At 36.2% G+C, this 16,778-nt stretch overlaps 2 protein-coding genes across 2 annotated transcripts in view; one reads left to right on the top strand and one right to left on the bottom strand.

The window, feature by feature from the left end:
- The window catches only part of LOC100116299 (abl interactor 2), a 179,199-nt gene that overhangs the window by 144,013 nt on the left and 18,408 nt on the right, over positions 1 to 16,778 (bottom strand). The window lies entirely within an intron of this gene.
- LOC116417806 (50S ribosomal protein L34) overlaps positions 11,586 to 16,778 on the top strand; it is a 42,559-nt gene continuing 37,366 nt past the window's right edge. The window contains exon 1 of the mRNA XM_031932869.2: positions 11,586 to 11,954. Coding sequence (XP_031788729.1) covers positions 11,914 to 11,954 — 41 coding nt within the window. The 5' untranslated portion in view covers positions 11,586 to 11,913. The remainder of the gene's footprint in view (positions 11,955 to 16,778) is intronic.

Here is a 16,778-nt window from a genome sequence, read left to right as displayed (position 1 = left end):
CCAAATTAAGTTTATAACCAAGATGCAAACCAAATTTGGATACGTACAAGTTAAAGGTCAATCAACCCCTATGGTAACCAATCAAGTTTTGAACAAGCAAAGAAATCAACGAGAGAACGAATCAACAAGCGAGCAAGTTGTAATTTAAGGCGAATACAGAGAAGTGGTTAGTTCTCTGATGTATCTGGTAGCAGGTACAAGACAACGTGCTAAATAGACATCAGCAGAATACGACCGAAAACGAATGGAAAATGGTCACCAGGTTATTTGTTACTCTGTTGGTTACTCTGCGAGTTGGCAAATAATGTACAAAGGATCAAGTGAAGGAATGGAGTCATTATTAGACGCGAGTTTTGTAGATTGCAAGAACTCACTTACTACTAGCGGTTATGGAGTTACGTTGTACGGAGATACGATAGCGTGGAGAACGCACAAACAGGCCTATGTGGCTCTGTCAATATGCCAAGCTGAGTATGTGGCTATGAGTAATGCTTGTAGAGAAACAATCAGCATGTGTTTGTCATTGAAGGTAATTCCAGATATGAAGTACTTTCCAATCATCTTATGGTGCGATAACAAAGCAGCAGTAGCTTGCACAAAGATGGATGGAAGTAATAAACTCAGGCATATGACGGAGGTACATAAGGACTACGTTAAGCAGTGCGCTCAAAACGGCTATGTAAAGATAGAATGGATAGAATCAAAGAAGCGAAGAGCAAATATTTTTACTAAGCCTTTACCCTCTGATAGTTATAATAGACTAATTAAATTGTTGCTAGGACATTAACATAGTTTTCATGTTACAGAATAACTCCACAGTAACGACCGTGAGCAGAGGTGCAATGAAAGACGGCGGATTAAGAGGTCGAAAGGAAGACTTGACGATGTCAAGTGAAATTAGGAGGGAGTGAAATCGAGCCCTGTCTGATAGCGCCACAGCGCCCAAGATTTTAAACCGTCTCAATCACGTGACCCGCCACTGAGCTCGGCGGCACTCTCCACTCGCAACCTCACTGCTTGCCAGCTCCTTGAGCCAGCAACACGCCCCACGACCACGTTACGCGTTTAAGCCCCGTTACTCTTTTTGAAGTTTCAATAAAGCCAAGTTTAGTAATCTTACTCCTCTTGTAAAGTGTTCTTATTTTGCGTATCACCTTATTCCCGCTCGCGTCTAGATAATCCTAATATACCGACAGTCTAATTTTGATTATTCATATAATCCTCTATCTTCCTCTACCATATTAAAATATGATCTGGTAGTCTTCGGCTAGAAGTTTACATCATCCACAAAACTAGCCTTCCTTAACGGTTGGGCTAAACCGGAAGTTGACCGAAAGTAGACCGGAAGTCGGTTGGAAGTGAATCGGAACTTGACCGGAAGTGAATCGGAAGTCGTAGGAAAAATACAAAATGACCCGGAAGTGACCAAATATAACCGGCAATGAACCGGAAATATGCCAAAAATAAACTGGAAATGACCAGAATGATATATATTTGCTGAAATACTCCTAAGAGGTGTTAAAAATTATTATTCATAAACTGTAAATAATGTTAAAGCCTTATATATTAACAATTTTTCGTATAAAAAGTAAACTATGTAAGCTTTAACACTCTTTACACTTTCACTTAACCTAGATTACAATTTACAGTGTTCTTTTTTTGCTTTTAAACTTTTATTCTCTTCTTTTTCTAATCTTCCTTCTTCCTTCTGACTTCTCTCTCCTCCTCCTTGTCTCTAATCTCCTTTGCTTCTACCTTTTTGATTCTACCTTCGTCCTCTCTCCACTCGAACTCCTTTCCGTCTACTCTCACCCTGATGTCGCCTTTTCTATACACTTCCCTTCTTCTCACTGCATCTTCTATCTTTTTCTCCTTTACTGCCATAGTCTCCCTCTTAGCTTTACTCTCCTCCCAGCTCATCCATTGCTCCAGCCTTATCTCTCCTTCTTTGTTTGGCCTTTCTCTCTCTCTCTCTCTCTCTCTCTCTCCAAATCTCCTCCATCTCTTCTTTTTTAGCAAAGATTATTTTCTTCGTTTCCTTGTTGTAGGTGTCCTCAATCTCCCATTCCGTCCCACTTAAAAAGTTTTCTAGCTACTCGTTCAGATCCTCCTCCTCGTTCCATCTATCTCCCCTGTGTACGATGATCCCTCTCTCCCACACCTTGCACTTTCTTTTCTCCATCCTTTTCCTCTCGCTTGAACTCACCAACTTAACCTCAATTTTTACTTTCTTCTTTTCCTCCTTCCCCTTTATTTCTCTTTCTCTCCTTTGCTTTGTCTCCACCTTTTTGGCATTTTCCCTTATCTCACCTATTATTCTGCTTATCTTCTCCCTTTCTCTCCTCTCCTCTTATAGTTTTTCTTTTAGAATTTCCACATCTCCTTCTAAAACCGTCAGCTTTTTTTCCGCTGCTTCTCTTTAAATTAACACTTAAGGGTAAACATTTCAGACCCGCCTCAACAATCGCCGAATCGACCAGCGCCCCTCCACTGAAACCCATAAAGTCGACAGTCACAACAAGTTTGTAGCACAAAATTCAAATGATAAACTATATACATGACCAAAGCTAATATCACAATACAAAGCAAAATAAAAATTAAAGATCTTCAAATTTCAAAGGCCAGAGCAGACTGAGCAATCAAAACAATTTCCCCGGCTATCTATACATATTGGTACGCATGCGCGGACTGCATTGATAAATATCAGATATGTATATGAATATTATGGTACAAAATTATTATAATTTTTCTGAACTGTCCACTTCTAAAGTTCAGGACAGACTGAGGAATTGAAACCACTTTCCTGGCTATTTATGCATATTGGTACAAATGCGCAGATTGCATTTGTGAATATCAGAAATATGTATAAATATATGAATGATTAAAAATCATAGACATGCGGAGAAAAACAAACATCAGAAAAATACAAAACTGGTTAAGAATTAATGAGTGAAAAAACAAATACCACGACAATAGACTGCCAGCAACTGAAAATATGGCTCTCTGAGATAGGCAACCAAGATCAATGTGAGCGTAGATGTGTAATATCCTCAAAAATGCAGAATTTAATACAGCAAAGAAAAGAAATGAATAATGATTGACAAGGAACTGCAGAAAACTCTGTATATTTAGATATTAGAACCTACATTTGCGCAAAAGGCAAATGTAATTTATACAATATACGCAAACATCGTCGTATCTCCACCTACAATTACAACAAAATTAATAATACATATCCAAATATTATTGATAGTTTAGACGATATAACAAACGATATTATAAATACCTGGATGCTCAAAACAAAAAAAAACAAGGCTAATATCAAATTCATTAAATTTATTAAATGCACATGTAATGACTTGGAAAACATCAAAAATCCTAATATTGAAAAATATAAACCAATTGAAAAGGTCTTCTCCATGATAGATGGAATGACTGCAGAAAATAGCAACAAAGCAGGAAATAGAGAAGCGGCTGCCGCACCTGGACAGAAAATCACGGAATCAGCCAGCCATAGAATGACCTATGGCGACATTAACTATCTAGGATCAAACAAAGCATTTTTCTATTTTGACAGAGGAATAAGAGGGAAACAGGTTTTTACAAACTCAGTGTCTTCTCTCAAATTACAGTCACCGTATAAGGACATAGTAATAATAGATGAAATAATTTTTACATCAGACTGTAAATGTGACTCATCTAATCAGCACAAAGAAATATTTCTACACTATAGAGTTACCTGTGCGGTTGGACTTACGTGCCGGGCTAGGCTCAAGTCAACAGAGAAAATGTCGTACATAAGAGAAAAAAATGCAACAACGGATAGATTTATGACAGCAAGACAAATGTTAACAAAATTTTTACATATAGAGAAGGGTGGTATGAACTGTGTCTGGAAGCCCGAAATGGTTTCATGTTATCCTTAAGCATGAATGGAGATTGGAAGGTATGTTGTATGACTGGATGTTATTGTTGAAGAAACAGCAATAACTAGACAGTACTCATGTATTTCTAGTATTGTTAATCCGGACCTGCGAACAGGAAATATTGTTTTCCTCTGCAGGATTGCGTGGTTATAGTGTGTTATTGTGCATATAATATCAACTCTGTATCGAATGCAATTGTTCTGTATCTCTGGAGTTAAATAAATAAATGAATATATATTTAACTTACACTGCCTTCCAAAGTTTAGTCGGCTTTGGCACTATGATTTTCTGGCGACTTTTTTATTTTCTTACTTCTGCTTACATTCTTTTACTTTTTCTTACAATTTCTTATGCATTGTTAAATTTTAATAAAATGTAAAAAAAGTTAACATATCTGAAAATGTAAGAAAATGTACAAAATGTATGAGAAAAAAGGTCCGAAATCCAACAAAAAGGTACAGTTTCTTACATTTTCTTACAGTTTTTTACGTTTTATTACGATTTATTACAATGTATTATATTTTTTTTTCTACTAGGGTAAATAAAAAATAACTTTTTCCCGAATTCAGAATACAAAAATAGATATGCAAGTCAAATTTTATTGATATTGATGGAGTAGTTCCAGAAATATTACGGTATACATACACACACGCATCCACACACATCCACACATCCACACATCCACACATCTACACACATACACACACACATCCATACGGACATCTTCTGAAACCCTTGATTTGAACTTCCACACACCAAAAACTATGTTCTAAAAGTTTTGACGAAACTCAAAATTTTACTATTACAAAGCTTCCTCTAGTAGGAAGCAAACATTTACAACTCGGTAAATATTGATGAAAACCCTGTTGAAAATATAGAGGTGGATATCTATATGGATGATCCATATGGATAATCCATATGGATTTGTATGGATTTCACGTGGATATTCTATATGGATTATACATATAGATATCCATCAAGTTTCTAGAAAAGTTCAGTTTTAAAAATTACTTATGCGCCTTTTATATATAGGTTATATGATCATTAATGGGAGTACCATCCAGACGATAACACCAAAACTGGGATCGTGAGCTTCAAAATTTTTATTTTCTAATTAGTTTATAGAACTGTTACAATGCCGCTACCCTGAGCGGGTCTTGGGCGTTGTCGTCCAGATCGGACAGGTGGGTGCCTATCACTACTACACAGCGCGTCCTTAGGTTGCGGATAGAGGAACAGCCCCTGAGAAAGAGGTTAGCTGCGAATAAATTGAATAAGCAGCCGCGGACAGCCGATAGGGACAGGCGTGGGTGTGATGAGCCCACACTGTCGAACGCATTCATCTAAAAACACTACGCAAGCACCACAACAACAAAAACACTTCACATTATCTCTTATCTCTCAATCTATCTCTTTCATCACACATTACAAAAATGGGCCAAAATCCTGCTGCCGAGGAGGATGCGGGAGCGATGACAACTGCCCCGAATGGGATGTGTAGAATGATTCGTCACCTGGTCTTACGCGGTAACAATGCCAGCGAAGGCGCGCTGCCTTGCAGGGGGGCGTTAGGATGCGAGAATGAAACCGTAGTGTGTCTGACGACGAATTGACACTGTCCTCGTCAAAGTCGGAAAGCTCTCATACTTAGTTCTAGAGAGGTATGGGGGTTATCACCTCTAGAACGGTGGACTCACCTGCGATCGGAACAGGATCCGAAGCGCGCGGGTTTAACATAACATCATGGCTCAAAAAAATCAAATCCGAACCAAAAGGGACTTAAGGGTCGGAACTTGGAATGTTCGCAGTCTATACAGAGCAGGTGCGTTTAAAGAACTCGTAAAGGAAGCTGATAGGTACAATCTAGATTTGGTAGCAATACAGGAATCGCGGTGGCCAGATGGCGGAGTACTAGCATCGGGTAACTTCACGTACCTGTATGGGGCCGGGAGTGGGGGATCTCTAGGCACCGGATTTCTCGTAAGCAAAAGCATCATACATTCGGTTAAAAGTTTCAAATCCGTCAATGATAGGCTCTCGTACATCATTATCGAAGGTGAATGGTATAGATATGTATTTATTAATGTACACTGTCCTACGGAGGACAAAGAAGAAGAAGCTAAGGATCTCTATTACGAAACTTTAGAGCAGGTAATCGACCAGTTCGCGTCTTACGACACAAGAATAGTATTAGGCGATTTCAATGCTAAAATAGGTAGGGAGGAAATGTTTAGGCCTACTATAGGTAAGGAAAGCCTGCACGAAGCCAGCAATGATAACGGTATTAGGGTCATAAATTTCGCGGCGGCAAAAGATCTAATAATCAAAACTACGTGTTTTAAGCACAAGAACATACACAAGGCAACGTGGACATCGCCGGACGGGGCCACACAGAACCAAATTGATCATTTCCTCATTGAAAAAAGACGTCATACTAATGTTCTTGACGTAAGGGCTTACAGAGGGGCAGATAGCGACTCGGACCACTTCCTAGTAGTAGCCAAATTAAGAGCTAGACTAGTAGCGAATCAAAATAGTAAGCGAGCAAACAAGGTAGAAAGCTTCGATATTGAGAAACTACGAGATAGAACAGAGCGAATTAGGTACCAGATAGAAATTAATAACAGGTTTCAGGCACTTGAAGCAAACACATCGCCGGAGGGGAATGACGAACCGAATAGCTTATGGGGGGACATCGAAAAAACGGTAAAAGAGGCCGCGAACAAAGTACTGGGTAAAAAGAAAAAGCCAAAGAGCAAACCATGGTTTGACGAAGAGTGCGAACTCTGGTTTGAAAGGCGCAAAAAGGCTAAATTAGATAGCTTACAAAATAGAAGCGATAGGACCGTAGAAGAGTATTCTAACGTAAGGAAACGGACGAGCGCGATCTACAGAAATAAAAAGCGGGAGTATCAAAAGAATCTTATTAGGAGAATAGAAACTAACAGTAAGGAAAATAACCCCCGCGAAATGTACAGAGGGATTAACGCCATCAGAAAGGGTTTTAGGAGTAGAGCGCAATTGATGAAGGACGAAAACGGGGACCTCGTAACAAATGACAACGAATTACTGTCGCTGTGGAAAAATTATTTCGATAAATTATTAAACGTGCACGAAAATAGCGAAGAATTAGGGGACGAAATTCACACTGCTGAACCCCACGTGGAGGAACCGAGCTACCAAGAAGTAGAGGTCGCGATTAAAAAACTAAAAAACAACAAAGCCGCGGGAAATGACTCTATACCAGCTGAGTTACTCAAATATGGGGGCGTCGAGCTCACTTTCAAAATCTATAAACTAGTATGTGCCATCTGGAAAAATGAAACAATACCCGAAAATTGGAAGGAATCTATCATTATACCGATTTTTAAAAAGGGGGATAAGACAGACTGCAATAATTATAGGGGTATTTCACTTTTAGCAACGTGCTACAAAGTTCTGTCAAACGTAATACAAGCTAGACTCACTCCATTTGCGGAAGATATAGTAGGAGATTATCAGTGCGGATTTCGGCGCAACAGATCGACGAGCGATCAAATGTTTACCATAAGACAGTTGTTAGAGAAAAAGTGGGAATTTTGCGAAACCATACACCAACTATTTATAGATTTTAAAAAAGCGTACGACTCTATAAAGCGAAGCAAAATGTATCAAATTCTAGTACTTCTTGGTGTACCGAAAAAACTCGTGAGATTAATTCAAATATGTCTGAACGGAAGCACGGGAAAGGTCCAAGTAGGCGGTAATGTATCAGAACCCTTCATGATACGCGATGGTTTAAAACAAGGGGATGGACTCTCTACGGTGCTGTTCAACTTAACGTTAGAGTATGCCGTTAGAAAAATGCAGGTTAGCCAGATGGGCGCAACGCTTAATGGAACAACGCAGATACTAGGCTACGCAGATGATTTGGATATACTGGGGGATTGTAGGGAAACGGTAGCAAGAAACGCGGAAATCCTCATAAAACGGTGGAGTATACAGGGTTAGAACTGAGTGAATCAAAAACAAAGTACATGATTGTGGATAAGCTAGGCATCTGCAGAGGGGAGGAAGATCTCAGAGTTGGGAATTTTACTTTTGAAAAGGTTAGCGAATTCAGGTATCTGGGTACAACCATAAATGATAGAAACGAGATTAATGTCGAAATAAATAAGAGACTCCATTCGGGTAATGCTTGCTTCTACGCCGTGAGTAATTTACTTAAGTCGAGGCTGTTGTCTAAAAACGTTAAAATAAGAATATACAGGACAATAATACTGCCGGTGGTTCTGTACGGGTGCGAAACGTGGGCTCTCACTAAGCAGGCGGACAACCGTTTTAGGGTATTTGAAAATAAAGTCTTGCGAAAAATATACGGGCCGAAGAAAGATGAGGAAACCGGGGAATGGAGGAGACTACACAATGATGAGTTACACAATCTGTACGCGTCACCAAATATTAACAGAATAATAAAATCGCGCAGATTGGGATGGGCAGGGCACGTAGCGAGAATGGGAGACGACCGTACGGCAGCGCGTGTCATGCAGGGCAGGCCGATGGTAACGCAACCTCTAGGTAGACCTAGAAGTAGATGGGAGGACAACGTAAAAGCGGATCTAGTAGAAATAGGACGGGTGGGTGTCGATCGGAGAGGTGCATCTTGGGTGGGGTTGACACAAGATAGGGCAGCGTGGAAGGCTTGCGTAGATGAGGCGATGAACTTTTGAGTTCCAAATGCCATGTAAAAAAAAAAAAAAAAAAAATAGTTTATAGAAATAAAAATTTTTTGTTGTGTCGAAAGAATCAAGCTTTTGGAGCTCATAGCCCCATATTTGGTGTTATCATCTGGATGGTAATTCCATTAATGGTCAGATAACCTATATATAACAGGCGTATAAGTAATTTTTTTAAACTTTGAACTTTTCAAAAAACTAGATGGTTATCCATATCGATAATATCCACATGGAATCCATACGAATCCATATGGAATCCATATAAATTCATATGGATATATCTACCTATATATTTTTAACAGGGAATGAGTCCAGTTTTGCTACTTGGAGGTTTTTGGGGTCGCTGAACAGGAATATGGCGATGGCAACGGACTACGATGTACCTGGTGCTCAGGGTAGACAGTATTAACGTCGTCTCCTAGAATTATTTTGGGTAAAACACTATATCCATGTTCAGTGGCCCGAGAAATCCCTGAGTAACGTATTTGACTTAATTACTATACAATTCCCACGAAACTTTAGGGGACGTCGTTAACACTATCTACCCTGAATACATAGTACCTCTGGGAGCGTTACCGTCACAATATTCTTGTTCTGCGACCTCGAAAACCCCCAAATAAAATGTCTTGACAAAATATTTTGTTGATTTTTCGTGAAACTCCAGAAGACGACGTGATACTGTCCACTCTGGGCACCAGGTACCTAGGGAAGTGTTATTGTCACGATAGTCCTGTTCTGGGACCGCAAAAACCTTCGAGTCACAAGTTTCGTCCCATTATGTTACAAATTCCCACAACACTCTAGGAGACGATGTTGATACTGTTCACCCTGGGCACCAAGTACCTCGGAGGCCGTCGCCGTCGACATATTCGTGTTCAGGGACCCCAAAAACCTCCCAGTAGCAAAACTGGACTCATTTCCATAAATATTTACCAAGTTGGAAATTTTTTATTTAGTGCTTCAAAAAAGTAATTAATCACACTAGGTCACGAAATATCCTCACACTCTGATAAATCGAATACAAAAAACCGCATTACGATTCGTCTTACTGCTCAAAAAATTGATAGTCAGCCGCAGGGCTGTTAAGCCACCTTGCGTAAGTATACTATACGTATACTATACGTATAGTATACGTATAAAACAAGTATAATAAACGTGGCACAGAATAGCTTAAAAATCGAAAAAAAATATTGTTGACTAATATTTGTAGTAATTGATGTAAATATTGTTGACAGGGATTTTAGATTTATGTTTTCCCTGTTCATGCTTGCCTCGCCTTCTCCGAAGTTGAGTCCAAAGCTTGCTGCATTCTGTTGCAAAATTGAGATAAGATTTATTATCGATGACTCCGATATCCTCGTGAGTACGCAAGATTTTGGTTTAACAAAACTAAAGGACTGAATTTTGTAACGTATTTCGTATGAAGTTGTTATATGTATTATTTTACAAATCTGATAACAGATTTGTAATCAGAGACCTTAAAATCCCCTGCTTGTACATACCCTAGTGGCAATGGATTGTGTGCCAAAGTGTGTCAAAGTGTGCCAAAGTGTGCCATAGTGTGCCATAATGTTCCAAAGTGTTAACATTCGGAAATTTATTACACTTTGGCATACCTTGATATGCTTTGGCACACTCTGGCACACTTTGGCACATTTTGACACACATGGGTTTTTCGGAAATTGAGGACTTAGAAAATTTTTGCACGAAATCTGGAAAACTTATATTCCCGACGGATTCCTCTGTTGAGGCATGTTTTTCCAACATTTACGGCGGACAGCAGCATTAAGGCAATTACGGGCAATTGTTAATTACTATTGTAAAAGTACTAAGTATCTAAAGCTGCTTGAAGTACATGAGTTTAAATTGTTGTATTAACTGTAACGAGTACTTGTAGCTCAGTGGTAGACCTTCAGCTTACTAACCCAAAGGATCCGGGTTCAAGTCTTACCGACGCTAGAATTTTTTTTTTTATTAAATTATTTATTTTTACGTTCTATAACTGGGACTTCAAGCTCCACGCGTGTCGTCAATATGCAGTGGCAATGTTTTGGCGCGCGGGCGGCGGGATATATCTCACTGTACCGAAGTGTGCCAAAGTGTGCCAAAGTGTGCCAAAATGTGCCAAAATGTGCCATAGTGAGCCAAAGTGTAATAAAGTGTGCCAAAGTGCAGCAAATTTCCGAATTTGAACACTGTGGCGCAGTATGGCACACTTTGGCACACTTTGGAACACTTTGTCACACTTTGGCACACTTTGACACACTTTAGCATACTTTGGCACACTTTGGCACACCCAATTATTTCCACTAGGGTAGCTTTTTCACGAATCTCGAGTTGTGTAGTATTTGGCATCAACGAATTTGTTTAAAAAAATTATTTAGCAAAGCTGATATCAGATTTTTAGCCAGCTACCCCAAACAACTTCTTATATTACATAGTATTCTCTTCAAACTCTAATTCTGCAGTAATTTGCATTAACTAAATTGTTCAAACAAATTAATGTGTAAATCTGAGGTCAGATTCGTAATCAGCGACCGCAAAAACCCCTTATATTACATATGTTTCTCTCAAAACTCTAATTATGCAGTAATTTGCATACGCAAAGTTGTTTAAACAAATCCTTTTGCAAATCTGATAGCAGATTCGTAATCAGCGACCTCAAAATTCTAAGAGTAAATAGGTTTCTCTCAAAACTCAAATTAAGCATAATATGCATAAACAAAGTTGACTAAACAAATTATTTTGTAAATCTGATATCAGATTTTCAATCAACGACTCCAAAAACCTCTGATAGTTCATAGGTTGATGCGTAATTAAAATATTTTACAATTCTAGTACATAGTGTAAACGTCAGCCTGACTCAAGTGAGTCAGGCCGTTTTTAGTGCTTTATTTCCTCGACTAAATTGTCCACGCAGTTTTCTAAAACTTCCGCAAGGGGCTTCTCAAACTCGCTGGCTTCGACGGTTCCGCTGAGCGGATCTCTGTCGGAGAAAGCCATCCACTTAAAGTGGCATCAAAAGTGGGCGACTTTTGATGCTCGGCCTCGCCTCATAAGAGTTCTTACTCCATGTAGTAGACGAAAATCCAATCCTGTTTTATCGCATTTACTATAATCTCTATAACCTCGATATTCTACTCTATATCTTTAATCTTTAAAGAATTAAAAGTATGAAAACAATAATATAATATATGAACTATACCTGGAAACAAAGAAAAATATCATATCTATTTATATACATTATATAGTATTTCTATATTTCTAAAATTATGTTCGAAAGATTAACTACAACTTTTACAAAAGTTTCACCGTAAGTTTAATTTTTTTGACATTGTTATTTCATAGCCTTATTGTAATGTATTTTAATTTGTTCTGTATGATATAAAAAAATGATCTGATGACTAATAAAAAGGATCCCATAAAATTACATATATTTATTTTATTTATTTATTAATTTATATAGACTCATTAAAAAATTACAGAGTATATAAGTAAAACTCCAAATCCCTGTAATAATAAACAGTTATTTGTCGGCAGATCTGGCCTTAATTATACTAAGGTTTTGTACGCTTTGTCTATTCGCATGAAAAATAAGTATTTGCATGTATTATCTTGTACATTATCCAGAAAATATGGGAGCACGTGACTTTTCTCATTCATGTATAAGCTAAAAAACAAAAACAAAAGCTCTGATTCGCATAAAATATTTTAAAGTGAAAATGTATTTTCATGTAAAGATGTATTTTTAAGTAAAATAAATTTTAAAATAAAATAAGACAACTAAGTGCAAGTTTTATGTATTTTTTATAAGTATAATGAAAATTCAAATATTAATAAGTTCAAAACTTTTTATTTAAAATCTTTTCATTGCATTTAGCCATATTGACCTATTTTTATGTGACTTACGAATTTAATTTTATTCTTTATAAGCCCTGTTGAAAAGACCTCATAAAATTTTATAAAACAATTTTTTTATCGAAATAAACGAGGTTTTTGCATCCGGAGATCCTAATAAAATACTACGTGCTATTAGGTATCAGGAATTATCAAATAGAAACAATAGGATTTACAGTACACTCCCCGTAAGATATGATAAAATGTAAGTTTTTTTATAAGGTTTTATAAGAACGTAATTTTAGTATGGAAAGAATTTAAACAATTTATAGTAATTTACCAGGTATATATTACTAATATGAAATCATAGAATTAAAATTATCGGGTTTTATATGGATTTTTACAACTATTAGTATTCAAGCAATGGATAGTATCTTATCAGAATTTATCACACTATTAATATAACACTATTCCCAGTGGCACTATTTATAGTGTTCTATAATGATCATTGCATCTAATGCAAATTTCATTTATCGGATGCTACCAGCTGAACCGATAATTCAAGAAGTTTTTACCATTGCGCTTATCGCTTTTTAACATGCAGTGCCATATAAAATAACTATGAAACAGTAGGTTTATATACGGATATCAAGAAAATCATCGAATTCTGCCGAATTTTTATATCGGGTTACATAAGTCGTTTCATGATAACAAACAGTACTTGCTATCAGTTTTTATCACCACAATGCTATATTTTTAAGAACGGAAGCTGTGTCTTTTATAGTGCTTTATGAAGATAATTGCACTTAATGACAGATTCTCTTATCGGATATTACCTGCTGAACCGATGACTGAAGGAACCTTAGTCGATTTGCTTATCGCTTTTTATCATGCAATGGCATATAAAATAATTATGCAACAGTAAGTTTATATACGGATATCAAGATAATCAATCATTAGTTTCTATTGCACTTTTTTTATCGGATTATATAAGCCGTTCATGATAACAAAGAGTACCTACTATCAATTTTTATCACCACAATGCTATATTTTTAAGAACGGAAGCTGTGTCTTTTATAGTGCTTTATGAAGATAGTTGCACTTAATGACAGATTCTCTTATCGGATATTACCTGCTGAACCGATGACTGAAGGAACCTTAGTCGATTCGCTTATCGCTTTTTAGCATGCAATGCTATATAAAATAATCATGAAACAATAGGTTTATATTTGGTTCCACAGTAATAATAAATAATTTTTATCGGTTTTCAGTGCAATATTTGAAATAATTTCAATTTATTACCTGATAAATATAGTGTTTTTCAGCTGGCTATTTGGATATAATATTTTTGTTTTATTGAATAGGAACTTCTTTATTTAATATTTGATAATATATAAAATGTATATTACATACTAAAAATGAAAAAAAAAATTCCGCGACAATATCTTTGAATAGGGTCGAGGTCGAGACAATTATAAAAAGTTTAGAAAGCAAAAGTACATCGATTTTGAACACGTTACTCTGGTCGTATATACTTTGGATAAGGCAATTTTTATCCGAAGCATAATTATACTGATTCTAAAATTTTAGATATAAATGTATAATAGAACGTAATAGATGATGACGTTCCCTTCTCGCTCATGTAAATCATCAAATTATGCTTCGGAGCGCAGAACGCACAAAAGTACAGAGGATCCTCTGTATATCATTCCCACACATATCATCACATCATATCTTTATCGCGAATACATATCGGATAAATGTAATGTATAACTTGTTGCTTCACACACATACCCACACACCACTCGATATATCTCTATTTTCAAATTCAGATGAGAACAAACTCGAGGTGCAGATTATCGCGTTTCTCCGTTTTATCGATCATTATATAACGTATTTGGCTCTTTGTATTGTTCTTATATACTGTAGATTTTTTAAAAGAGATTCGATGATGGGCAAAATTTTATATATTGCTTACGTTTCTGAAGTGTAATTATTATAATGAATAAACTAATAAGTCTTTTTTTAGAGGAAGTTTACATTCGTTATAATTTACTTAGTAAATTGTAATAAGAAAACAGTCCGCGCTTTTAGCTTTCTTATTGGAACTATAATAGGAACTTTTTTATTTAATATTTGATAATAAATAAAATGTATGTTACATACTAAAAATGAAATAAAAATTCCGCGACAATATCTTTGGATAGGGTCGAGATCGAGACAATTGTAAAAAGTTTAGAAAGCAAACGTAGATCATAACAATTTTTTCTAATTTTCTATGTAGAAATTATTCAGATTTTGAAAATCGTTACGCTGCGATAGGCTTTTTTCAAGCCTTGATTTGACGATATATTTAACATATATATTTAATGAATTACTACGTACATTTAAAAGTTATTAGAACTAAAATATAAAGTACTTGCAGTCTAATATAGTTATTAGAACTAAAATACAAACTACTTTCAGTCAGAATCTTCGGTACCTTTGTTAACCGCTTCCATTGTTACTTTACCTACAACATTTTGTGTATTACTTGTTTTTGCTTCATTTTCAGAATCTGTTTCTACACTATTTCTTTTATCTTCATGTAGTTGAAGTTCGCAACGTTTCTAGCAACGAAAAATTTTTTTTTAGTTGGTCACTTTTTAATAATGGGTAATGATTATTTTGCTTAAAAAATGGCTAAATGTCAGTTTTTGCGATGATCCCTGGTAAGGAACTCGATTTAGAGGGCGCTGCCGAAGTCCGATCCCCAAAACGAGAAATTTCGAACTTTGTCGACTAAGTGCTCGGCTTACACACCTATTATCCCTTTTTTTAAGACGGATTATTGTTACTGGTAGTATAACAAATAATTACAGCAAGTTTGGTTAAAATCGAAGGTGAGGAACCTTAAGCAGAGGGCGCTCGAAGAGGTGAAAATCGCGGATTTTGAACTTTTTGGACTAATTTTTGGCTTACGCACCTATTACCCTTTTTTTGTGCGATGGATTATTGTTTTTGGCATTGTTGTTAGAATCATTATTTATGGTTCTTTTGAGATTACTGTTACTTGTCTCAATATTTATCTATATATTATTACCTCTGCTAGGAATATTTTGTATTCTCAATGCAGAAAATTTATGTTTAATTGACTTTTAGTTATGCTAAAACGATTTTTGAACCCAACACTACGCTGATTTGATTGTTATATTAATTTCAATTTTTCTATTTTCAACAATGTATCTTTGTACAATAAAAATATTGGGAGGTAATGTAAGGTTTGTTTGTAATCATTGAAACATTCACTTGTATTATTATCGAATGATTTATTGAATTTACCACTACGCCAGTCTTCTATTCGTTATTCACTGTAAGTTTTATTGAGAAAACTATATTTAATAAAATGCCGCGTTATTACATTAGCCACCCTTCTAATGAGTTTACATAATTTACTGATATTTGCGTATCTATTGGTTGAAAGAAAATTGTTTGTCTCTTGTTCTTTTATAGGGGCTTAATGGGTAATGGCGATCTTATCATTTTCATCTTAAGGCTTCTATACATTTACCGTAATGATTTTATTGAAATATAATCGCTCAACAAAATGTTATTTTTTTGTTTTATAGATGTTTTTAATTTTTATTGTTGCTTATTCTGGAAGTGAAAAACGCGCAGGTTCTATTGTCTTACAACACGTATTTAATTGTATGCGATTGTTTTACCGTTTTTGGGGTGTATGGTTATATTGCTTGTATAATATTGCATATTTTTAGGGCCGTTTAATAGTACATTACGATACGAGTGACTTAAATGGTCCTTTGTTATACAGCGCAGTAAGTGCCCGAGCGTAGCGAGGGCGCTAAGCGCCTTGCAAAACTGAACCATTTAAGCCAAGAGTATTGTATAACATTTTATAGCACAGACTGCTAAAATCCGCATGTCTCGCCTATTAGTGACTAAAGTAGTCCTTATTTGCACCGTGAGGTTAGCGCACGAGCGTAGCGATCACCTTTTTCTATAACAGAAATAGCTTGCTGGGCTCATCAGTAAGGGGACAAACTATTTCTGTTAAATTGTTTTTTATATACTTCTCTTACTATCTTAAAATTGTACGTTTCGCCCACAGTTTGCATGAACTTTATTTGGGAACCGTTACAAATATGTTTTGTGCATACGTAATAAAGTTTCTGCAAACCTCCCTTAGACGTACGTGTACTATCATTACACACGTTTGTTATGAATTTTCTACTTATGTAAAACTTGTAATTGATTAGTCAAAAAAAGAGTTAGAAATTTTATTAATGATATGGTCTACTGA

The sequence above is a fragment of the Nasonia vitripennis genome, assembly GCF_009193385.2.
Source record: "Nasonia vitripennis strain AsymCx chromosome 5 unlocalized genomic scaffold, Nvit_psr_1.1 chr5_random0002, whole genome shotgun sequence".
NCBI lineage: Eukaryota > Metazoa > Arthropoda > Insecta > Hymenoptera > Pteromalidae > Nasonia > Nasonia vitripennis.
The sequence above is the reverse complement of the archived record's forward strand: the minus strand, read 5'-3'. Positions and strand labels throughout refer to the sequence as shown.